Raw genomic sequence first — 23,588 nt, forward strand, 5'->3', positions numbered from 1 at the left:
CCCTCAACCACAAACTCAAACTCAACCTCAACCACAAGCTCTCGTCTCCCCCGGCCTACTCCCTCACCTACCCCGCCGTCCTTCTGCACATTGCGCTAGCCAGACTTGCGCTAATGCTTTCTCCTTCTAACTGCCTGACATGCGGCTATCCTTGTCTTGCAATCTATAAATAAAATGTTGGCTGCATTTTGCGCTGCTGTTTTTGTGACTGTTAATAAAAATTCCATTTGCTTTATACATCCGAAGGCAGAAATTCTCGAACAAAAACATACAACATACATACATGCACACGCACACACATACACACATGCATGTACATATATATATGTTATGTGTGTAGTATAAAGTGAGTTGTTGGTATATTTGTATGTATGTATGCCAGATGCGGTAATGTTTACTGCTGTTGTTGTTGTTGCTGTTGTTGTTGCTGGTTGATGTTGTCTTTTGTTTCTGACTTTTCTGTCTTTTGGCAATTTTTGATTTTCGCTGAAAATTATAAAAATATATCTTCGGATTTTTGTTGTTGTTATTGTTTTGATAAACAAACAGCGCACAGCCCACGATTACCTCATATGTATGTATGTATGTATGTATGTATGTATATCATTGTTGTTGTTGAGTTGTTGCCTGTTCTTGCTTTATGCTTGAATTGTTGACAGCGCAACAACTAGAACAGCTAATGTAAATACACACGTACATATATACACGCATACATACATACAGGCATACATCCATTCACACATAGATACACACTTGCTTGTATGTATGTATATATACACATCTACATAACTACATCTATACATGAAAATGCACCCATACCCTACAATCCAACCGCCCACAGCTGCCACGCCCTATACACTTTGCACTTGACGACGGCGGCGCCAGCGTCGCGACATCGTCGCTGGCCAGTCGCTAAGCTTTAGCATTTTTTTTTTTTGCGTTACTTTTTTCCATTCTGCGCTTTTTTTTTTCATTTCCCACCATACTCAAGCACACGCACACATGCACATACATACACATGAACAAGTACATACACATGCCACATACATTCATACATACGTGCATACATACATACATACATTTAATTTCATTCCCCTTGCGTTCTTTGGCTTTTACTTTTGTATATTTGTTTGCCTTTATTTTAAATGTGACTGAGACGCTGACGTCGCTGCTGGCGTCAACGGCACAAACGCGTCGCTTGCGCTTACTCACAATCAAATCTCACGCCGCATTTTTAGTCTCAATTTGTTTGTGCTTCAATAATAACTGAAACGTAAAACTCACGCGGCTAAAGCGACGAATCCGTCAACGTCAGTTTACTTTACCTTACTTTACTTTAGCTTACTTTTGATTTGCTATTTTTCACTCTGCTGTGTGTTTTATTATTATTGCCTTTGCTTTTGCTTTTGCTTTTGCATGTTTGTGTGTGTTTGCCTGCTCAATAGTAAACTGTTTTTAAACCCAGCAATTCGTCGCTGCCTCTAACGCTGCTGCTAGCTCTGCCGCTGTCGCTGTCGCTGCCTTCGCTAGTGCAGTGGGCGAGAGCTTTCGAGAATGAGAGAGTGAGCGAGGGCAGACCGGCAGGCAAGCATCGCCACTGCTGCCTCCGGCTCTGCCTCCGACACCGCCACTGCCTGCGCCACCGCAACTCGTTCGTTTCCACTCGCTGCGCTTACATTTTGTGTGTTGTCGTGGGTCGCCGCCGTCGCCGTCGTTGTCGTCGCAGCGTTCGTCGCTCGGTCGCCTCGGTGAGTGGGTCGTGTGCTCTCGTCGTCGATTTTGTTTTTGTTGCAGTGGCAGCATAATTAGACGTCGCGACGTCGACGGCATCGTCGTTAGCCACCTCTCGCTGCTGCTGCTGCTGGCTCCCAATCTGCGTATGCGTAACGCGGCGCATTGCAGTTGTTGTGGGCCCGATGCTCGTTTTTTTCCCCGTTTTTGTTTTTGATTTTTTTTTTTTTTTTTTTTTTTTTTTTTTTGCAATGTTTTGCTACGCGTGTACAGAGATTGCACTTATATGTATGTATATATGTGTGTTTTTATATTCTTCAAGCATTTTGTGGGCAGCCAACGAGAGTCACATATTTGTTTATGCACTGTATACAAAATTTTCCAATTTAATTAGTTTACTTAGGTTAAACAATTGCTTTTAAACAAAATATCAGATACATATAGGCGTATATAAATCTACACACACATATATGTGTGTACACATATGTATGTATGCGTGTACGTGACTTGAATCAAATGCATGAAATTTATATTTCTGATAACATTTTTTCGACTGTTACAATTTGTGTATATAAGTGAGATACATATATATATATATAATTATATATATGTATGTTTGTATGTATATATAGATTAGCATTTGTGCTGTTTGGCTTCCCTTTCTTTTTGTTTTAATGTCATACGATTAGCACCCAAGAGGCTCCATTCACAACACAAGTTCAATTGAATTTGCGGTTTCGCAGTTTGTTAGAGTTGCCAGACTGATGAGATTTGATATGAATGTGCATGCATACATATGTATGTATGTATGTATGTATGTATATATTGTTGAGTGTGTGTGTGTGTGTGTGTGTGTGTGTGTGTGTGTGTGTGTGTGTGTGTGTGTGTGTGTGTGTGTGTGTGTGTGTGTGTGTGTGAGTGGTCATTCTATTGAATATAAATAGTTATATACACTATCTAAATAGATATGCTTAGATATATGTATGTATGTATGTGTGTAATAGCATTGGGTATTTTATCCAAGAATTCGTATTATTCAGTGGGAATGAACTGCATACATCTTACATTGTATGTGTGAATTTATGTATGTATGTGTTGATTTGTCTAAGAATACCCTATATTCGTGCGCTCAACGAGGCATATTTGCTTTGGTATTTCAACACACATACATACAACTTCAAAATGATAATCACTTTTCCTTAATCATTCCGATTATGACGAATGTGTTTTGTTTTTTAAGAAAATATAAAAGTGTTTGACAAAGTTGACACATTCAATTCTAGGGTATCTTGTGCTCTATCATAAGTATCACTGGGAAGCAATGCACTTGATGCACATGTATTTATCCGCGATTGTCGAAACTATTTAATTTATTTTTTTGATTAATGTTTATTTATTCCATTTACTCTTAAAGATTTTACAGTTGCTTTTAAATTTTGAATTTTTAAATTTTGTAGTTTTTTTTTCATTGTTTTGATTGTTTTTTTTTTTTATGCTGCGATTACGTCAGCTGACAGTCATTGGGACGAATGTCAATGCTAAGAAAAATATGTATAAATAAATTAAATTATATATGTATGTATGTACATATGTGTGCACACAAACAAATATACATACACATATTGACATACATACATACATATATACATATATTGTATGTGTGTACATAATTTGTAGTTAAATATTTTGCAGCAGCTTTTTTTTTTTTGTTTTTGCTGTAAATTTGTTTGGGTGAAAGTTGCGCAGTTTGAAATCAAATGAGGGGAAGCAAATATAATGAAATGGAATACATATTAACATACACAATTACATATGTGTGTGTGTGTTTGTGCAGCATACATACGAAACAAATTGGCAAGAAGTGCAGCACGAAATCAACTCATCCATAAAAAGCAGAAAGGAAAAAAATACAAAAATAATGCATAAAACAAGCAATTAGAGCGGGCGGTCGGTCGGTCGGTCGGTCGGTCGGTCGAGTGAGAGCGGGTGACAGTGACAGCAAGAGGCAGTGGCATAGGTAGAAGCAGAGGGAGAGGCAGAGGCAGAGAGCGAAGTTCAAAACTTGAATGCTGCGCGTTGGCGGCGTTGCCAGACGAGTGAAAATAATAACTAATTGCAATTTATTGCCCAGTGCAACAAAAATTTGAATAGACATTGGTAAAACTTACAGACAAGAGATATTTGGAGAGTGCTGGGCAAATATTGGGTCACATTGAATGTGATTTAAGAAAATTTTTTGAAAATATGTATGTTTATTTTGTATTATTATAACTATACATATATAAATAAGTAAATTAGTAAACTAAAACAGATTAATATTATTTTCATGCTAGTAATCGATTATAGTCAATAAACATTGTACTTAATGGTATCCAGGATATCACATATCACATACATACATATGTACATACATCATTTGGCTTAAGCTTTTTTCTGGTATTGCAGCACTACTACTTTCATGAACAGATATTAATATGTATGTTTTTTTTTTTTTTTAAATACATATTAATATACATACTTATTTATATTTACGACACAAACACACATATTTTGAGATCGTAATCATAATTTCGGTCGTATTAAATGTTATTTAATTTTTAAAAATTGATTTGATTTATTTGCATATGTCGAATTAAGTTTATTTGAGATTTTGTTTTTGCTTTGTTTATGCACATGTAAACAGTCATTTATATACATACCTACACATATACATACATACATACATACACACATACACATGTATCGCTTTATATTTTTATGCCGTCAGTTTGAAATTTTTATGCATACTTGCGTTCTATTAATCAATGTGCCACACATGTGTGTGTCTATGTCTGTGTATGAGTGCGTGTGTCTGTGTAGTGTATTTAGCCGCACTAATCTAAAGAGAACGGCAACACAAATATAACGGAGCATTTATTACCCATTCCCTCTCCTTTGTCTTTCCTCCGTTTCGACAAACATATTTACATACATACATACATATATAGTATATATATGTATATGTACATAGATACAGACAAAGGCCAGGTGCGTCAGCACAGACACAACTACATCCTCGAACCATTATCGGATAATATTAATGGGCATTACGGGCACATACTATAACACACACGAACATACATACATTTGTATGTATGTATGTACATTCGTATACATAGTTATGTGTACGCGTGTGTGTAAGCAGCCACACGAAATTGAATACAAAGTCGCTAGGAGACCAAACCCAAACGCCATTTAATAGCTCAACATCGCTCTCTCAGCTACTGTTAACGGCAATGTTCTATAAAATGCTTTCACCAACAACAACAATAACCTAACTATGTATGTATGCACATTATGGTCGCCGCTGTTATTGCGCTGCGCTATGTTGCACTGTGCGCCTGCTAACAGTGAAAATTAAAATCGCCTTTGGTTCATGGTTGCGCTGCAGTTCGCTGCTAACGGCAAATCGAAAAACTCGCCGCAGCATTCTAGCATCAGCGTTAGTTACTGCAGCGGCGAAGAGCTTTCTAATGCACACGCAACGGCAACGGCAAAAGCAACGGTTAGCGGCCTTGCGATTCACACTATACAAGAACAAACGAGAAATGCTGAGAAACTGCGGCAGCGCCAGCAGCAGCGGCAGCGTCAACAGCAGCAACAGCAGCAACAGCAGCAGCATACAGAATGAACTAAACAATTTAAGTTCACTCGGTTAACAGACAGACAGACATACAAATGCTCAGTCAGCGTCGCAGCCGCTGCTGCCAGCCAGCCAGTCAGCTCGTTTTCGTTTTTGTTGTAGACTTGCCAATTTTACCTTGCTGCTTCTCTCTAGCGAAACAGTGTCGAACTTAAAGAGCGACTAACGTGACGTGTCGTTGTCAGCGACGAGCGCGCCTGAATTTTTTTTATTATTTTTGCCAACTTCCTACTATATACAAACACAGCAGGCAAAACCAACAACAACGAGAAATAAAACAAGCAAAAGGCAAACCAAACGATACGAATGCCGAAGCAAAGCGTGTGTGTAACATAAATGCAAAACGTGCAAATCAAGCAAAGTGTGCAAAATAAGCAAGCAAAAAAAAAAAAAAAGAGAGAGGAGGGAAAACATAAATACAAAACACAAAACAGTCGTGTCGGCAAACAACGAGAAAATACGGCAGAGAGAGAGAGAGTGCAAATAAATCGAGAGAACGCCGGTCGAGCACTCACACTTGTACATTTACACTCTCATAGCGAGAGAGCGCGAGAGAGTTCTAGCAATAACGCTGCTGCTATGGCAGCTGATTTTTAAAATTTTGCCGGTAAGCGTGTCAGCTGTTTAACGACGGCGACTGCGACATCGACGTCAGCGTCAAAGTTAGCGGCAGCAGCAGCAGCAGCGACGTTTTCTCACTGTTACGTTGCCATGTTAGCCACGGCAGCAACAACGACAACAGCAGCAGCCTCTGCGAGTAACGCCGCACGCAAACGCAGCCGCAGCACCAGCAACAACAACAGCAGCAAGAGAAGCGCCGGCAGCGGCGCCGCTGGTCGCAAGCTAACCAAGAGCGTGAGTGTTGTTATTTTTTTTCTTTTCGTTTTGTGTGTGTGTTTCTCTTTGTTTACATTAGCGGCGCTTCGTGCACGTGCTGATGCTTTCTGCTGCTGTGCGCCCAGTATACATTTTCTTAACAGGGGTCTGTTAAACGATTGGGGACACAACCAATGTTAACCCATTGATTGCCCTGTAAGGAAATTAACAGAGAATTTACATCTTTTAAAGAGAAATTAACACACAAACAACTTTATTATTATTTCTACTTTACGTTTGTTTACAGCTTAAATATTTCTCTCTATGCCAAAGTGTAAATAGAAATAATGAAGTACACAAACCAATCTAATTGGGTTAATGACGCGAATAAGTAAATAATAAAAATTATAGAATGTTTACAAATAATTTATGTAGGTCTTCAATATCATAATACTGCTGATTGTTGGGCTATAATGTTTCCATCATAAATTTTTCAAAGCGCGTAGCGTATTAAATCAATGACAATGACAACGACAAAAATGCCAACTAAATAAAAATGCGAAATAAAAAAATACATAAATTAATTATTCGATGGTGGCTCTGCTCTGCCTCTGCCATGCGTGTTTTCAAACGTTCGTTGCCGCTTCCCATTCATTCGTCGCAACGACTCGTGTCTGTTCGGCTCGCTGTCGTTCAACACGACGTCGGAATCGCACGCTAAAAATAAACGGACATAGTTTTTTTCTTTCTGTGTTGTGGGTAAGCAATGAAAACGAAAATTTGCGTGACGTCTCTCGACCTTGACTCATCGATGTGAACTGTTAAACTGTGGCTACGACGGCGACTGTTGTTGCCTGGTGTTGCGCGACGGCGTTGCCAGACGGCTGCGATTGTTATGGCTGTTGTGTGTTGGATGGCAGCCCTAATGTCAACGTCTTGCCGCGTCGATTGCGACAACCAGTTTTTAAAGACATACAAATGCACAGATGTATATATATACATATTATATGTTTGTATGCGTTTTGTATTTGCAATAAGCGTTATCACAACACGTTGCCAAAAGAAAAAAACTTGTTATTGCATGCTCCGAAGCTGGAGTTGTGCTGCGTTACTAGAGCTAACTTAGCAAAAAAAAAAAAAAAAAAAAAGCATTTGAAAAATCACCAAATATGCAACGGTTTTCGAGCTGCATTGGAATGCACTCGCAATCGTAATAGTACTCTCTCACTCGCTCGCACAAACGTACTTATGTATGTACATCTGTGCAGTCGCAGTCGCAGCTGCAGCTGCAGCAGCAGTTGCTGTCGTCACACACATACACACAAGTACCCACATGCACAGATGGTGCCAATAAGAAGTGCATACATACGTTATGCTTGTCACTGCCACACCCTCGCACACTGCCCCGTACCCTCATATAAACACACATACACACGCACACGTATTGAAGTATTTATTGTAGAGAGAGGGACGTTGCTCACGCTCGAATTTGGTTTTGTCTCGGCTCGTTCTCGCTACGTCTACATCTGCGACTCGCGGGCCTTTTCGCACGCTTTTGCTTTTGTAGCTCCCATCAACAACATCAACATCATCATAGATTTATCTCATTCGCGCGCACGTGAGTGGAGCAAGCCGAAAAATTAAGTCGTCTTCGTCGTCGTCGCCCATTTCGTTTGCATTGTGGGCTCAGCTCACAAAGTTTGTTATCATTTGTTGTCTTCCTAGCTCTTGGCCCGTTGTTAGTGTTGCCAATTTGGCCCGCTACAACTTTTGTGAGTGTATTTGCGTTTGCATTTGCTAATTTTTTCTTCGCGCTTCCATCTTCCGCTCTCACTCTCAACAAGGCAACGGGAAACGTGAAGCGGGCAGCAACGTCGCGACGTCCAGCGCCCAGCTGTTGTTATGTTCAGCAACCGCAAACAACGCTGCGACGCGTCGACACCATAAAGTTAGCTTCCTTCCTTTTTAACGCTATTTGGAGCTGAAAGTGACTGCGGCCCTAACAGAACTGTTGGCAGCACGAACAGGATTAAACTGTTATATGATGAAAAAAAAACTACTTAAATGTACTTAAACCGAATTACAAGAGCTCTATAGTATTCATGTTTGGATCTTTGTAGATAATAATACATTTTATTTGAATTTATTTATATTTTTTTAATTTAATTTAAATTGACATAAGTTTTGTAGCAATTTTTTATTTTTTGCATTATAATTTAAATTGCTCTTATATTCACAGTCACACAACACTATGTAAATGTACATGCATGTTATGTATATATATGTATATATGTGTGTGTATAAATACGAACATAATTTGGGCAATGGCGTCGTCAGCGTCGCTGCCAGCGTCGACGCGCTCATCGCGAAATAACAAAGACGCCGGTTGGGTCGCGCTGCTGCTGCTGCCGCTGATTGCTGGGCAATGTTGGAAGTGTAGAAGGAAGAAGAGCGCTCGCAGTCGCGCAGCAGCGTCGTCGCAGCAGAGCCGACGTCGCAGCAGCAAGAGCAGCAGCAACTACAAATAGTTGTTGTAGTTTAGTTTCGGTGTTGTTTTTGGATGGGCGCGCGCGGAAGTCGCAGAAATTTATCAAAAGCAACAGAAACCCAACAGGCCAACGAAGGCCGAGCGAGAGAACGACGAACGACAGACGACGACGACGCGAAGCGGTTGCTGCCTGTCAATCGGATTAATTTTTATTGTACATTTCTTTCCTCGTTTTTGCAAATATTTTGTAGTGCTGTGTAGTGTAGTCGTGCAGTTGTGTTGTGTTGTTTTCTCGACTCCGGCTCGGCTCGGCTCGTTGTACGCGCGCTCTTTCTCACTCTCTCGCTCTCTTTTGGTTTTGTGTGTTTCTTCACCCCTGCTCTCGCGCTCGTGCTCTCTGCAAATAGCAAAAGCGCCGAGTTTGAGACGTTCGTCGCTGTCGCTGCTGCTGTCGTCGTTGTCGCTGCCGTTGCCCGTTGTCTGTGTACGCGTTTTATTGCTCTTGTTCTTCTTTTTTCACCTTCTTTCTTGCTTGTTACGGGCCGCGCGCACCATTACAAATACGCGTATAACAATTTGCTGCCTGCCCCGAAAGAACTGAAAGAAAAATACAAAAACCAGCCATAAACTAAGTACGCGGCGTGCAAAATAGTCGATTATAATCGTTAAAGCGTAATGTAAAATTCGTCAAAGTGCATAGATATACACAACAACAATGAATGTGATAAATTATAATAGAATGTGAAAATTCATCCATACACATATACGCACACACACACACACGTCATACACACGCATACATACACACACAGAAGCAAAGCGTATGTGTGTGCAGAAAAATATGCGGCGCTTAAAAAAGGTGAACGGCATTTTGTCATAAATAAGACACACATACACACTCGCATACATACAAGTATATATAGTATAATATATATTTATATATACCTTTATTCAATACATATTCACACACAATATACGTTCACACTTACACAAACACGGTCATCCACAAAGCAACTACAAAAAAAAAGAAGAAAAATAAATAAAAAAAAAAAAAAAAAATAACGGAAAGAAAAATAATAATTAAATTGTGTTGTGTAGGGAAAGAAATAAAGAGTGCTGGCAAAAAGTAAATACATATGTAAATAACGAAAAAAATTTTGTGTGTAGACATAAAATTTGTATTTCGATTTTCAACTTTGTTCTTGTGTCGATTTTTTTCTCATTGTCTTTGCTTTTTGATAAAATATTTCACACATGCAGAAGCGCACACACAAATACATACAAACACTGCTGCTGCTGCATTGCGCTCACTCACACGCATGTCTTGCGGAGCGGCGCTCAGCAGAGTAGCACGCGCTTGCTATGACGTCTCACTCACTCACACACACACATACGTACTCGTCATTTTGTTGCCATGTATTTTGCACGTTTCTCTTTCGCTGTTTTCGCTATTCTGCCATTTTTTTTTTCTTTCAATTTGCGGCTCAGCCTCACCGTTGCCACTTAGTTGGGAGGCATATGTCTGGCAGCGCTGCGCTGCGCTGTCGCCGACGAACCAGCGAATCAAAACAAAAAGTGGTTCAGTGCTGCAAAAGTCACGGCATATCGATAAGCGAGCAATCGAATCGATCATTTGCTCAAGTTCATGTATAAATTAAAAAAGCATAAATCAATTGATATATAAATAATATAGAAATAAAAAAAGATGAACGCAACTAAGTAAATTAATATTTGTATTATATTTGCTTGTTTTGCTTTGCAGATGTCCGCCGGCGCTCAATTGCAGATGGCCCCACAGACCACATCGACCCTAAGTCATCATCATCCGAGCAGTCAAGCAGCACAGCAACAGCAACAACAACAGCAGCAACAGCAGCCGCAGCCACAGCAGCAACATTTTGCCAATCATCACAGTACGCAGGCGCAACAGCAACAGCAACTGTTGCCACAGCAGCTAACGCAGCAGCAGCACTTGCAGACGCACACGTTGCATCTGCAGCAGCTCACCACACAACAGCAGCAGCAGCAGCAGCAACAACAACAACAGCAGCAGCAGCAACAACAGCAGGCGGCGGCAGCAGCGGCAGCAGCAGCGGCGGCTTTAGCACAGCAGCAACAGCAACAACAGCAGCAGCAACAGTCGCTGCATCACAGTGCACTGCCGCCACAGCATCCACAGCAGCTGCAACATTTGCATCCACAGCATCCACACGCAGCGCTGCACCAGCAGCAGCAGCAGCAACAACAGCCGCACGGCGCTGCTGGCGGACACAGCAGCAATCCGGACTCGAATATGAGCACTGGTTCCTCGCACAGTGAAAAGGATGTCAACGATATGCTAGGACTCGGCAGCCTCCAGCAGCAGCAGCAGCAGCTGAATCCCGGATTGCACTCGAACAACGGCGCCTCCATGCTCGACATGCTCAATGTCCAGCAACAGCAGCAGCAGCAGCAACAACAGCAGCAGCAGCAACTGAATAGCACAGGGCCGGGCAGTGGACCCGGACCCGGACCTGGACCCGGCCCAGGACCAGGTCCCGCCACCAATGCCAGCGGGAAGCAGCCGCGCACGCCCGCGGAGCGCAAACGGAAACGCAAAATGCCCAACAATTCGGACGAGACGGGCAACGGAGGAGGAGGAGGCAGCAGCAGCAGCGGCATTGTCAGCGGGCTGAAGGTGGGCAAGTCGCTGGCATTCCGGGACAGCGCCATGTCGAAGGCGGGTGGCGGCAGCCTGCCGCTGACTCTGGGCGGCGATCGCTGCGCCCTGCCCAGTGGCGGTGGTGGCAGCGGCGGGGGATCGGGCAGTGTCAGTGGCTCCGGGGCGGGCGCTGGGGGCAAGAGCGCGCGCCTCCTGCTGCCGGGCGCTAGCGACAACAAGAAGATCAACGATTACTTCAACAAGCAGCAACAGCAGCAGTCCGGCGGCAACTCGAGTCTGCGGCCACACACGGGCAGCAAATCGCCCTCTTCGGCCACGCAGCAGCAGCAGCAGGTGCAGCAAGTGCAGCAAGTGCAGCAGGTGCAGCAGCAGCAGGTGAACAGCCAGGTGCAGACGTCGAGCGCGTACTCCATACACGGCTATCATTCAACTAGTCCACAGACGCAGTCCCAGCCCGGCCAGCAGCAGGTGCAGCAGGCGGGCGCCGACTTTCATTTCGTTAGCTCGGCGGCGGCGGCGGCAGCAGCGGCGGCGGCAGCGGCCAAACAGCAGCAGCAACAGCAGCAGCAGCAGCGCCAGCAGCAGCAGCAACAACAACAGACTTCCAATGCAATGGTTCCTCAGCAGACGCAAATGGGTGTGCCCATGTCGCATGTGGGCGTGGCGCACGGCGTACTCAATGCCGCCAGTTTGGGTCTGGGCGTGGGCTCACAGGCGGCGCAGCAGCAGCAGCAGCAACAGCAACAACAGCAGCAGCAGCAACAGTTGCCCGTGACCACATCGGCGGCCAGTGTGGCCGTGGTGCCCACGCATCAGCAGCTGAGCACGCTCAGCACTCTGGGCACGCTCAATGTGGGCGTGGGCGTCAATGTGGGTGTGGTCGGCGGACTACCACCGCCGCCGCCGCCGATGCCGCTGTCAATGCCAGCGGCCATCATGACGTACACGAAGAGCACCCAGACGGAGGTGTCGCAGCTGGAGCTGCAGGAGCGGGAGGCGGAGCACGAGTCGGGCAAGGTGAAGCTGGACGAGATGACGCGGCTGTCGGACGAACAGAAGTGCCAGATCATGAGCCACCAGAAGTCGATCGAGCAGCACAAGTCGCACATCGCCAAGTGCATCGATGTGGTGAAGAAGCTGCTCAAGGAGAAGAGCAGCATCGAGAAGAAGGAGGCGCGCCAGAAGTGCATGCAGAATCGCCTACGATTGGGTCAGTTTGTGACGCAGCGCGTCGGCGCCACATTCCAGGAGAACTGGACGGACGGCTATGCGTTCCAGGAGCTCAGCCGGCGGCAGGAGGAGATAACGGCCGAGCGCGAGGAGATCGATCGCCAGAAGAAGCAGCTGATGAAGAAGCGTCCGGCCGAGTCTGGGCGAAAGCGCAACAACAACAGCAACCAGCAGAACAACCAGCATCAGCACCAGCACCAACACCAGCACCAGCAGCAACAGCAACAGAACTCCAACTCCAATGACTCCTCCCAGCTGACGGATCGGCTGGGCGGCAACGCCGGCGCCGGCAGCCTGGACAGCGGCATCGCTGTCGGCAACGCCGCCGTCAATACGACTGGCGCCGGCGGCGTTGGCGTTGGCGCTGGCAGCGGCGCCGTTGTGGTCGTCTCCTGCGGCCGTGGTCTCTCCCGCTCCAATTCGACGCAGGCGCAGCAGGCGCAACTGCTCCACAATGGAGGCGGCGGCGCTGGCGGTGGCGTTGGCGGAGCTGGCGGTGCAGGAGGATCCGGCGGCAATGTCGGTAGCGCTGGTGGCGGCGGCGGCGGCGTCAGCGATCGGTTATCGGATCGCGGCGGCGGCGGTGCCGGCGGCGCTGGCAGCGGAACTGGCGCAGGCGGCGGCGGCGGCGGTGGCGGCATCGGCGGCAACGACAGCGGCAGCTGCTCCGACTCGGGCACGTTCCTCAAGCCGGATCCGGTGTCGGGCGCGTACACGGCGCAGGAGTATTACGAATACGACGAGATACTCAAGCTGCGACAGAACGCACTCAAGAAGGAGGACGCCGATCTGCAGCTGGAGATGGAGAAGCTTGAGCGCGAACGCAATCTCCACATACGCGAGCTCAAGCGCATACTCAACGAAGATCAGGTAGGCTATGTGGCTATATCCATACAGACATATATATTGATATCTCTCAATGGTGTCATGTATTAATCCAACTTATTCGCTCCGTCTTGCAGTCCCGCTTTAACAATCATCCCGTGCTGAACGATCGCTATCTGCTGCTGATGCTGTTGGGCAAGGGCGGCTTCTCCGAGGTGCACAAGGCCTTTGACCTCAAGGAGCAACGCTATGTCGCATGTAAGGTGCACCAATTAAACAAGGATTGGAAGGAGGATAAGAAAGCTAATTATATCAAGTGAGTAGAGCAGCAGCAGCAGCGACGGAATTATAGGACGCCATTATTATAGGGCATTATAGCATCGTGATGAGGTTGAGGTCTCTTCAATTAACCATCTATCCATACGAGTATATCTCTCTTTCGATTAACACTTTAGTGTTAGCTCTAATGCAAGCGCATAGGCTGTCGAATCTCTCTCTCTCTCTCTCTCTGTTTCGTAATCCCTGATCTCTCCAAGAGAGATGAGATCTGCGGATGCTTTCAAGTGGGGCAAGTTGCATAGTTGACTTAGACACTGAAACGATCTCTTCTGGTCTTCTAGTTCTCGTAGGCAATTAGTACGCTTTTGCTAGTAGAAGAGGGCCAAGAACCAAGAGCCAAGAAGTGAAGAGCATGGGATTCGGAGCATATGTTGATCAGACATTATAAATATATATATATTCGTATTCCCATTTCCATTCCCCCAAATCCCATCTAGACACGCATTGCGGGAGTACAACATACACAAGGCGCTGGATCATCCGCGCGTGGTGAAGCTCTATGATGTCTTTGAGATCGATGCGAATTCGTTTTGCACCGTGCTGGAGTATTGTGATGGACACGATCTCGACTTTTATCTGAAGCAGCATAAGACTATACCCGAGCGTGAGGCGCGCTCGATCATAATGCAGGTGAGTGTGGGGGAAAATCGTAATGACAACACATATATGGAATACTATTCAATGATAATGATAATAATAATGATGCCTATTCAGGTTGTATCTGCACTCAAGTATCTAAATGAGATTAAACCGCCTGTCATCCATTACGATCTGAAGCCGGGCAACATCCTGTTGACCGAGGGCAATGTCTGTGGCGAGATCAAAATCACCGATTTCGGTCTGTCCAAGGTGATGGACGACGAGAACTATAATCCGGATCATGGCATGGATCTGACATCGCAGGGCGCGGGAACCTATTGGTAAATGAGCGAGAATCCATATGAAATATATTACTATATCATCGATATCATCTGTTCCATCTATAACTAACAACGATCCGTATCTTAATCTGTCAGGTATCTGCCGCCGGAATGCTTTGTGGTTGGCAAGAATCCACCGAAAATCTCATCGAAAGTGGACGTTTGGAGTGTGGGCGTGATATTCTATCAGTGTTTATATGGAAAGAAGCCGTTCGGCCACAATCAATCGCAGGCCACAATTCTCGAGGAGAATACCATACTGAAGGCCACCGAAGTGCAGTTCTCCAACAAGCCAACTGTGTCCAACGAGGCAAAGGTTAGCAGATAGCTGCCCTCCACATATACAACTATATATATTTTCTATATGCAACTTTTCTCGAATATTGATTTATGGCTTTCGCTTCTGTTCGCAGAGTTTCATTCGCGGCTGTTTGGCCTACCGCAAGGAGGATCGCATGGATGTGTTTGCACTGGCCAGGCACGAGTATATACAGCCGCCCATACCGAAACACGGTCGGGGCTCGCTGAATCAGCAGCAGGCGCAACAGCAGCAGCAACAACAGCAGCAGCAACAGCAACAACAGTCGTCTACGTCGCAGGCCAATTCGGCGGGGCAAACCTCGTTCTCAGCCCACATGTTTGGCAATATGAATCAGTCCAGCTCGTCCTAGCTGCCAACTAAACGCAATTCCAATTCATAATTCGCCGCCGCAGCAGCAGCTGCTAGCCACCAGCAACAGCAACAGCAGCAGCAACAACAACAGCAACAACAACAGCAACAACAACAGCAACAGCAGCAGCAACATCAACAGCAACCGCAACAGCAGCGCATCAACAACAACTACAGCAACAATAGCAGCAGCAGCAACAACATCATGAACAACCCCTATTGCAATCGGCGGCTGCACACCAGCAGCTACTATGCCACCACATTACTGGATGCGGCCGCCTATTGCTATGAGACTGTGATGGATGCCACACACTACAAACTGCAATCTGTGGCAGCAGCAGCGGCAGCAGCTTCATCATCGACAACAACAACAATAACTGGAACAACATTGCACTCGCATCAACTGCAGCTGCCCGGATTAGCCATGCCCACGTTGGTGACCGGTGTTGGAGCAGCTGGAGCAATACCTGGAGCTGGAGCAACAACCATCGGCAGCAACAGCACTACCAGCACCAGCACCAGTACCAGTACCAGCACAAGCACCAGCACCAGCACCAGCACCACAACAACAACAACGACACGCACCTACCTGGGCATGTACAAGCGCTGGCAGCAGCAGCAGCTGCAACAGCAGGCGCAACTGCAGCAGCAACAGCAATTGTTGCTGCTGCAACAGGAATTGCTGTAGATTGTGCCCAAGGACGTTAAGCGCAACACTGCCAACAGTTAACGAGCTCACTTGCTGCATCTGTTGTTGCACTTGGAGAGGAAGAGCAAGAGCGACAGAAAGAGAGAGAGAGAGACAACAACAATAACCAGCAAGAACAACCCGAAGAATTTCCACTGACGCCTCTGAAGCAAAGCGCGCCGCAAATGCATAAAAAATTAAAACAAAAAAAAAAAAAAAAAAAAAAAAAAAAACAATACTAAATTAAATACAACTATATATGCATATATAAATATAAATATGTACATGCATACATATATATTAAATGTGATAAACAAGCGTAAAGCAAAAAAAAAAAAAAAAAAAAAAAAAACAACAACAAGAATAGCAGAAAGAACGCAAAACAAAGCAAAGCCAGCGAGAATTGGTTCGAAGCTAAGGACGAATTGCTGAATTGCTAAACCAAGAACAGAAGTAGAAAGAGAGGTAGAAGCAGAAGGAGATAAGAGATAAGCATAGAAGAGATGTGGAGAAGTGGTGGACATGAGGAGAGATGAAGAGCTACATAGTTGTTTAAAAAGGCTGCTAATAACGTGTATTTTTTTTTTTTTTTTTTTTTGTTAACTATATTAAACACAACGTAAAGAAGCAGCAGAAAGTTAATAATAATAATAATTATAATATAATAATTTAAAAAGCTAAAGCAAAAACAAAAACAAAAACAAAATGGTAAATGTAAATTAGCAACTAGTTAACCACAAAAAGAACGCGCCGACAATGGCGTCTGATATCCACAAAAGAAAATCGTTTTTCTTTGTATTACAAAAACAAAAATATGATAAAAAAAACAAAAAAAACTAATACTTAATAGTTACAGGCAACAACAACAGAGCAAAAAAAAAAAAAAAAAAAAAAAGAAATTATAGCAAAAATTAGCGTAGATGAGAAAGTGAGAAAAATGCAAGAGATAACATAAAACAGATAACAGTAAATAGCAGAACAGTTGTTACATTAACAGCAGTAAGAGCAACAGTAACATGAACTTAACATACACACACACACATACTGACACTGAATGGGTTTAGTTGTAATGTTGTTCGCACACTCTCTCACACACACACACACACACACACACACGTATATGTTTAGAGCTATGAATTCTTTTATTTTGTTTACTCGAGTTTGCCTTAATACATAACTCACACATATTATAGAAATAATACATTTATACATACATTATACAATTATATATACATTATATATAAATACATTACATTACATACATATAACGATAATTATGCGAATAATTTGTATACTCTGATTTGTTATATCCAAAAACCAATTCGTATTCCTCTACAACTCCCACACATGGCCCGCCTTTCAAAATTGTAAATTTGTTATTTTTAACACCATTTTTAAATGAAATTCGAACTCGAATTCGTTTTTGCATTTAAATATTATAACATTTATTTTGTATCAAAATCCTGTTACCTCCCAACATGCTAATCGATTATACATATATTTCTTTCACACACACACACACACACAAACACCCTGAACAACAACAACAAAACCCAAGTAATGTGCAAAAAGAAAAAAAAGCTAGCAAAGATAAAAAAAAATGGTTTATACAGAGCAAGTGAGACAAGGAGTACACAAAATGAAGCAGAAATAGTTGAAATATTTATAAATAATACAAATCTGAAAAAGATCATTTTTATATATGCCACGCAACAACAACAACAACATAAAGGAAACCGCTAAATTTTCAACAAGTTGTACCAACTCTTAAAAGTATATATAAAGAAATCACATCTGAAAGAAAAAGAAAGAAAATTACTTCTTATTAATATAATAACTAATGTAATAGTTTTTATTATGTATATATATATATATATATATATATATATATATATATGTATATATATGTATATATATATATGTATATATACATTTATATATATATATATTATATAAAATTTTTTTTTTTAATTTTAAAACATAATTATAATGAACTATTGCGTAACAATGTATTAAATATTAATATCAAAGGCATATTAATAGAAATATATATATATATAAATACATATATATATATATATATATATATAAAACATTTAAAAATATGAGAAAAAAAAAAAACAAACTACCACGCTAAATGTTTCAATAATATATATATAGAGATATATATGTATGTAAAGCCCATATACATAAAGCTTTGCTCGAAAGCAAAGTAATCGAAACTAAAATGTTGAGATATGGAAAGATAGAGATAGAGCGCGCAAGAGAAAGGGAGAGATAGATAGAGATGCCAGATAAAGTTGATATATGTAGGTTCTGGGGCGGGTTGGGGACTCTTCGTCGGGCACTTTCAATGGCACCCAAATTCCACAGCTTTTTTACGCCGAAGTCAAAAAAAAAAAAAAAAAAAATTAAAAAGAAAATTAAAATAAAATTAAAGGCAAAGAAGTTAGGTAGCAAGAGACAGAGACAGAGCTGTAAAGAAAGTGCAGGAGAGAGCATAAGAAAAAATAAAGTAAAAACAAAAATAAAACATTTTTTTCTTTAGTCAATACAAAACAAAAAAAAAGTAAATATTAAAATGAAATGAAAATTAGGTTTTAGTGCGCTAAAAAAGTAAATATGAAATATTGCAAAGCGAAACTGAATGAGACAGAGACAGAGACATAGGGCAGACAGAGACAGAGATAGGCACACATGAAACAGAAAGCCGAAGCCAAGAGTAGAGTACAGTGAACAGAGAGTAACAGCAACAGCAACAGCTGAAGAACAAGCAAGAACATAAACAAAAACAAAAAGGAAAACAAAAACAAAAACAAAAAAAAAAAAAAAAGCAAAAACGTAGCAAAGAAACTGTAAATATTAAATATACATATATATAATTGTAATAATACAAATAATAAGAATAATTAATTTATGCCTAATTACAATTTAATAAATTCGATGAAAGAGCCACAAAAAGCAAAGCAAAAAATACAGCAAAAAGCGTAAAGCGAAAATCGAGAACCATTTCAAGAGATGCGTACTAATTATATAAATTATATTATACATACATACATATGTACATGTACGTGAGCGTACTTTCCTTTAATTTTAGCCAACAGTCTTAAGTGTGAACTTTTTTTTTCTTATACATATATACACACACACACACAGGCACATATATAATATATATGTATATTTATATATGTGTATATATTTTTTAATTATTGTCACGTAAATAAATCATGTAATTTAAATCTATGTTTAATACAACTATAATTATTAATTTTATTATTATTATTATACATATAATTATATATTATTATTATTATTATGGAATGATTTTTTTTCTTTTTTTTTTTTAACGATCGGAGTGCGTGTGGGCGTTGATTTGATTATGATTTGACATAAGCGAGCACAGCGAGAGCGAATCTATTTGTAAAATGCACATTAAAAAAAAAATACCACATACATATATGCATATGTATATATGTATATGCATATATTCGAAAAGAAACAAAAACTATTATTTTTATTATTATATATTTTTTTTAATAGTTTCGGTTCGCGAACTGAACACAGAAAAAAAAAAAAAAAAAAAAAAAAACAAACAAACAACAAAATAAACAACAACAAAATGTTTTGAAAAAAGAAACAAGTTTTTTATGATTTATTTTAATTATTAGTTTTTTTTTCCCCAATTTCTTTTGCATTAAATTTGAAGAGAACAAGAAAAATAAGAAGAAATAAAATTTTGACAAGGCATAAAATAAAGCATAATAACTATTAAGTGTTTAAATAGTACTAACTAAATAAACAGAAAGAAATCAAAATATACATACTTAGAGCCCAACAATAGCATGGAATACAACAAACAAACAAACAAACAACAACAACAAAGCTGGTGTCTCATTTGCTGCGAAAGTCGCAAGAAAAGCCCAAATTAAATTATTTGTTGAGTATTTTATTAATAATTATAAAATTTAAATTGACAAAATAAAAAAAAAAAAAACTGATTATACATATATATATTTATATATGAATATATATAAATAATTATTTGATAGTTATGCTAAAAAATTATTTCAAGCAAAGTGGGAAACAAAGAGCATGCGGCTTGCAAAAAGGGCTTAGACTGGGACCCAAAAGCCAATTTAAAAAAAAAAACCAACAAAAGAGAAAAAAAAAAATAAAACATGATAAACACTTCCCACTGGGTTCTAGGCCACGTTTCTACGGGCGAACAGCATCTATGATAACAAGATAACGAAAACAAAAACAAATACTTGAATTATATATATAAATGGAAATCGCATGATCATGATGATGATGATGATGATGTGTGCAAAATGTGCGAGGGGCCCTCCCCCTCGAAGTGGGCAGAGGGCGGGGCAAGCGGTTGAGCAGATGCTGAAGATGATATGAGAAAAATGAAACCCAGATACTAAATTAATAAGTAAAACAAAATGAAATTAATTAATAACAAATTTCAAAAGAAAAACAAAAAAGAAAACAAATGAAAAAAAAAAACAACCAAAACCAACATTGAAAATAAAAAAAAAAAATACTAAAATGATTACAAAACAACAAAAAAATTTACAAAAAAAAAAACGAGCAAATGTGTTTCAATTGCGCGGATATGCACACATATATACATATACATACATGCATACATACATACATACATACATACATACATACAATATATACATATCTATAGATTTGACTATTACTATTAACTATTTTAGATTGTTAGCCTCCAGATTGCCACGTCCTGTCCACACCTGTCACATCCTTTAACGCCTTTCACTGCGAATTCTCTCTCCTTCCTTTCTTCCTTCCTTCCACTTACTTGTCGCAGGACAACAGCGCCGTCTGCACAGCCTCGGCCACACAGGCATCCTCGGAGGCCATGCCTGCAAGAGGCCCAAACAAATAATTGCAATTTTTATTCAATTCCATTGGATTTATAAATCTGAGAAGCCATAGTTACCCATCGATTGGAATATGGTTAGAGCCTGCTCATCCGGATAGTTGCCATTGATTATAACGTCGCCCACCTCGCCGGCTATGGGCGCTGGCAGACCGACCAGCTCGTGCCTGGCATTCTCCATGCAGTCCACATAGACCAGAGATTCCTGATAGATATCGTCGGACACCTCGCCAAAGTGCACCTCGCCAGCGCCCACAGCTGAAAGCAGCGAGCGAGAGAGAGTGTGAGAGAGAGAGGGCGAGGAGTTCAGATTGGAGTAAATGCATATATGAATATGGTTTTGGAGATAGTTTAGTCTATCGAGCTCTCTCAATTTATCCTCATATCATTTAAGTTGATAATTAAGTTTGTGATATAAAGTCTTAGAGATGGTTAGATGGAAATAGTTAGGTTCCGACAATTTGTAAATATGATATATCATATCACTTAAGCTGATGAAGAAGTTTGCAGATAAGCTATGCCAGAGGATAGAATGTTATGGGGTTTCTAGCATACAAAGAGCATGGGATTACTTATCTATCTAAATATCTCTACAAGAATAGTTTAGTATGCAAGAGCTAAACTGGATGGACTTGGTTTACAATAGGCTACTACTTAAGTAGGATAGAATAGCTAGGCTGCTTGCAGATCTATTCCTATCTATATGATCCGACTAATAGGCTATATCTTTTCAGCAGTTCTCCGAATCCCATGTGGAAGCACACGAAGCCCAAGTAGCTAGGCTAAGCTGCAGCCAGCACGTACCGTTGATGTGGACGGAGCGTTTCTTGCGCAGATCGCTGGCACGGATCAGCGGCTCCTTGGCGTAGGTGGCGATGCAGATGACGTCGGCTTCGGCGACGGCCTCGCCGGCTGAGCCGCAGACCTTGATGTCGGGCAACTTTGGGCCGTAGCAGCTGTCGCTGTCGTGGGCCATGCGCTGGCGCAGCTCGTTGGCCAGCTGCACGGCCCGGATTTGGGTGCGGTTGTAGAGGGTTAGCTTGTCCACCCTGAAGTTGGCGCACATGGCGGCGGCGTGCAGCTGGCCCTGGGCGCCGCAGCCGACGACGGCCACGTTGATGCCCAGCTGTTGCTCAGCGCGGGGCCCGAAGCGACGGAAGTACAGGTATTTGGTGGCCACCAGCGAGGCGGACACGGTGCGCCAAGTGGTGATGTCTGTGCCGGCCATCAGAGCCTCCAGCTCGCCTGTGTGCGCATTGAAGAGCAGAATGTTGGCGTTGATGCTCGGCAGCGGCGGCTGCAGCAGCCGGTTCGATCGGAACGATGTGACCACCTTGCAGGCCAGCGTCGAGCGGGCAACGTTGGATGCATCCCCGCCAGCGCCGTCGCCAGTCAGCTGATAGTTGCCCACAAAGGCTGGCATGGTCAGCAGCAGCTTGCTGGGATCATTGCTGGCCACGGTGACGTTGCGCGCTGGCTGACTTACGTAGGACCTGTCGCGGCTCTCATTCGACTGCGGCTCGCTGCCGATCGCATCCATTGGCTCATCTCCGACAGGGGCCTTCGGCTTGACGACTGCTTTGAGAGCAGCCTCGACAGCCTCGTTCACCATTGGCCAGTTGAGGACGCGTCGCACGGACTCCGCGTTGTAGAATACGGGAGCCAGAGTGTTCATTTTCAAGGAAATTTTGGTTTTTAAACTAATCGAGAAGCTCCGCTCTAGTCGGATCTTGAAAATGGAATGACGATTTAGCTAGCATGTAGAGTAATCTTTGAAAGCAAGTCTGACATCAAATGCCCAGCCAGAACAGAAAACAGAACAGTGATCAAAAATTAAATTTGTAAATAATCTTCGAAATGCCTTTACTGTTGATCTAATGTTATTCTTAACAGTGATCCAAAGATCACTTTTAACTGTTTACTAAACGGCCGTAAACGCCATGTAACAGTCAGATTTTATTTAGTATTTATTGTGATATGGTATAAATATATCGATAGCAACATCGAACTGCATTTGTCTATTGAATCTCATTGAATTGAATCTCGAGTACTTTTTACTTATTTAGTATATAAAATTTATAGTTTTTTTTTTATATAAATTGTTAAATATATTAATATTGGCTCTTTCAATGTCATCGTCCAGTCTGCATTCATAGTGTTATTGCGCAGAGTGTGGTGTGGTGAATTTAATTTTAATAGACTTGGAATGTTATCTTACAGTGAGGTTGTGGCGCAATTTACATTCCCTACTGTTTTAAATGTACAGAGAGGCTGTGGTGCAAACGTGTGTTCACGATTATTTGCTCACTGCTATGAAATTATATCGATGAATAACAGCACTGTTGCCAGCGGTTTCTTTTAAGGTAATTCCGTTGCGAACCTATTAAAATGTTGGCTTAATGAACAAATTAATTTAGAAATAGTCTATTATTATTTTTATTAAAAAATTAAATATAGAACTACGAAGAGGAGGTGAGTGCTATAATGCTTGTTGTTTGTTGGAATATTAGAATACTAGAAAGCTTTCATTGATTGTGATCAGGGCCGGATTAAACACATTAATGTGATGGGACCAGGTGTGGTGGGGCCCTTAAAATTGAAATATATGTATGTACTTGGGTA

At 41.9% G+C, this 23,588-nt stretch overlaps 2 protein-coding genes and 1 long non-coding RNA gene across 7 annotated transcripts; 1 reads left to right on the top strand and 2 right to left on the bottom strand.

Moving 5' to 3' along the window:
* The first annotated feature begins 5,547 nt into the window (after positions 1 to 5,547).
* LOC6584633 (neurogenic protein mastermind) lies at positions 5,548 to 15,472 on the top strand. Its single transcript, XM_044008669.1, has 8 exons — positions 5,548 to 6,268; positions 10,480 to 10,730; positions 10,785 to 13,479; positions 13,572 to 13,750; positions 14,211 to 14,403; positions 14,488 to 14,693; positions 14,790 to 15,009; positions 15,107 to 15,472. Exons 1-8 carry the CDS (start codon positions 6,125 to 6,127, stop codon positions 15,362 to 15,364), a joined length of 4,146 nt encoding a protein of 1,381 aa, XP_043864604.1. The 5' UTR covers positions 5,548 to 6,124; the 3' UTR covers positions 15,365 to 15,472.
* On the bottom strand, positions 7,666 to 10,230 carry LOC116804507. Of its 4 annotated transcripts, none has more exons than XR_006357364.1 (3): positions 10,116 to 10,228; positions 9,663 to 9,731; positions 7,666 to 9,314 (listed from the first exon to the last, which is right to left on the bottom strand). It is a non-coding gene; the product is annotated as an uncharacterized LOC116804507 (long non-coding RNA). The 4 variants fall into 4 exon arrangements; XR_004364488.2 differs by having other exon boundaries at positions 9,707 to 9,731; positions 10,116 to 10,223; XR_006357366.1 differs by lacking the exon at positions 10,116 to 10,228 and adding an exon at positions 10,000 to 10,067.
* Positions 15,473 to 20,240: 4,768 nt separating the features above from the next.
* LOC6584635 (ketimine reductase mu-crystallin) lies at positions 20,241 to 22,898 on the bottom strand. 2 transcript variants are annotated; one of them, XM_032732343.2, is made up of 4 exons: positions 21,771 to 22,898; positions 21,027 to 21,224; positions 20,818 to 20,949; positions 20,241 to 20,443 (listed from the first exon to the last, which is right to left on the bottom strand). In XM_032732343.2, exons 1-3 carry the CDS (start codon positions 22,639 to 22,641, stop codon positions 20,882 to 20,884), a joined length of 1,137 nt encoding a protein of 378 aa, XP_032588234.1. In that variant the 5' UTR covers positions 22,642 to 22,898; the 3' UTR covers positions 20,241 to 20,443; positions 20,818 to 20,881. The 2 variants fall into 2 exon arrangements, with proteins under 2 accessions (XP_032588234.1, XP_032588233.1); XM_032732342.2 differs by having other exon boundaries at positions 20,767 to 20,949.
* Between the last annotated feature and the right edge of the window lie 690 nt (positions 22,899 to 23,588).

The sequence above is a fragment of the Drosophila mojavensis genome, unplaced genomic scaffold (assembly GCF_018153725.1).
Source record: "Drosophila mojavensis isolate 15081-1352.22 unplaced genomic scaffold, ASM1815372v1 contig_136, whole genome shotgun sequence".
Classification (NCBI taxonomy): Eukaryota; Metazoa; Arthropoda; class Insecta; order Diptera; family Drosophilidae; genus Drosophila; species Drosophila mojavensis.

Excerpts from the sequence above, each read along its gene's own strand:
- LOC6584635 (XM_032732343.2), bottom strand. The coding sequence starts at position 22,641 with ATGAACACTCTGGCTCCCGTATTCTACAACGCGGAGTCCGTGCGACGC. Across the intron at positions 21,225-21,770 it reads ACGCTCCGTCCACATCAACG|CTGTGGGCGCTGGCGAGGTG; the intron begins GTACGTGCTGGC and ends CGCTGCTTTCAG. Across the intron at positions 20,950-21,026 it reads AACCATATTCCAATCGATGG|GCATGGCCTCCGAGGATGCC; the intron begins GTAACTATGGCT and ends GGCCTCTTGCAG.
- LOC6584633 (XM_044008669.1), top strand. The coding sequence starts at position 6,125 with ATGTTAGCCACGGCAGCAACAACGACAACAGCAGCAGCCTCTGCGAGT. Across the intron at positions 13,751-14,210 it reads AAGAAAGCTAATTATATCAA|ACACGCATTGCGGGAGTACA; the intron begins GTGAGTAGAGCA and ends AATCCCATCTAG. Across the intron at positions 14,694-14,789 it reads CAGGGCGCGGGAACCTATTG|GTATCTGCCGCCGGAATGCT; the intron begins GTAAATGAGCGA and ends TTAATCTGTCAG.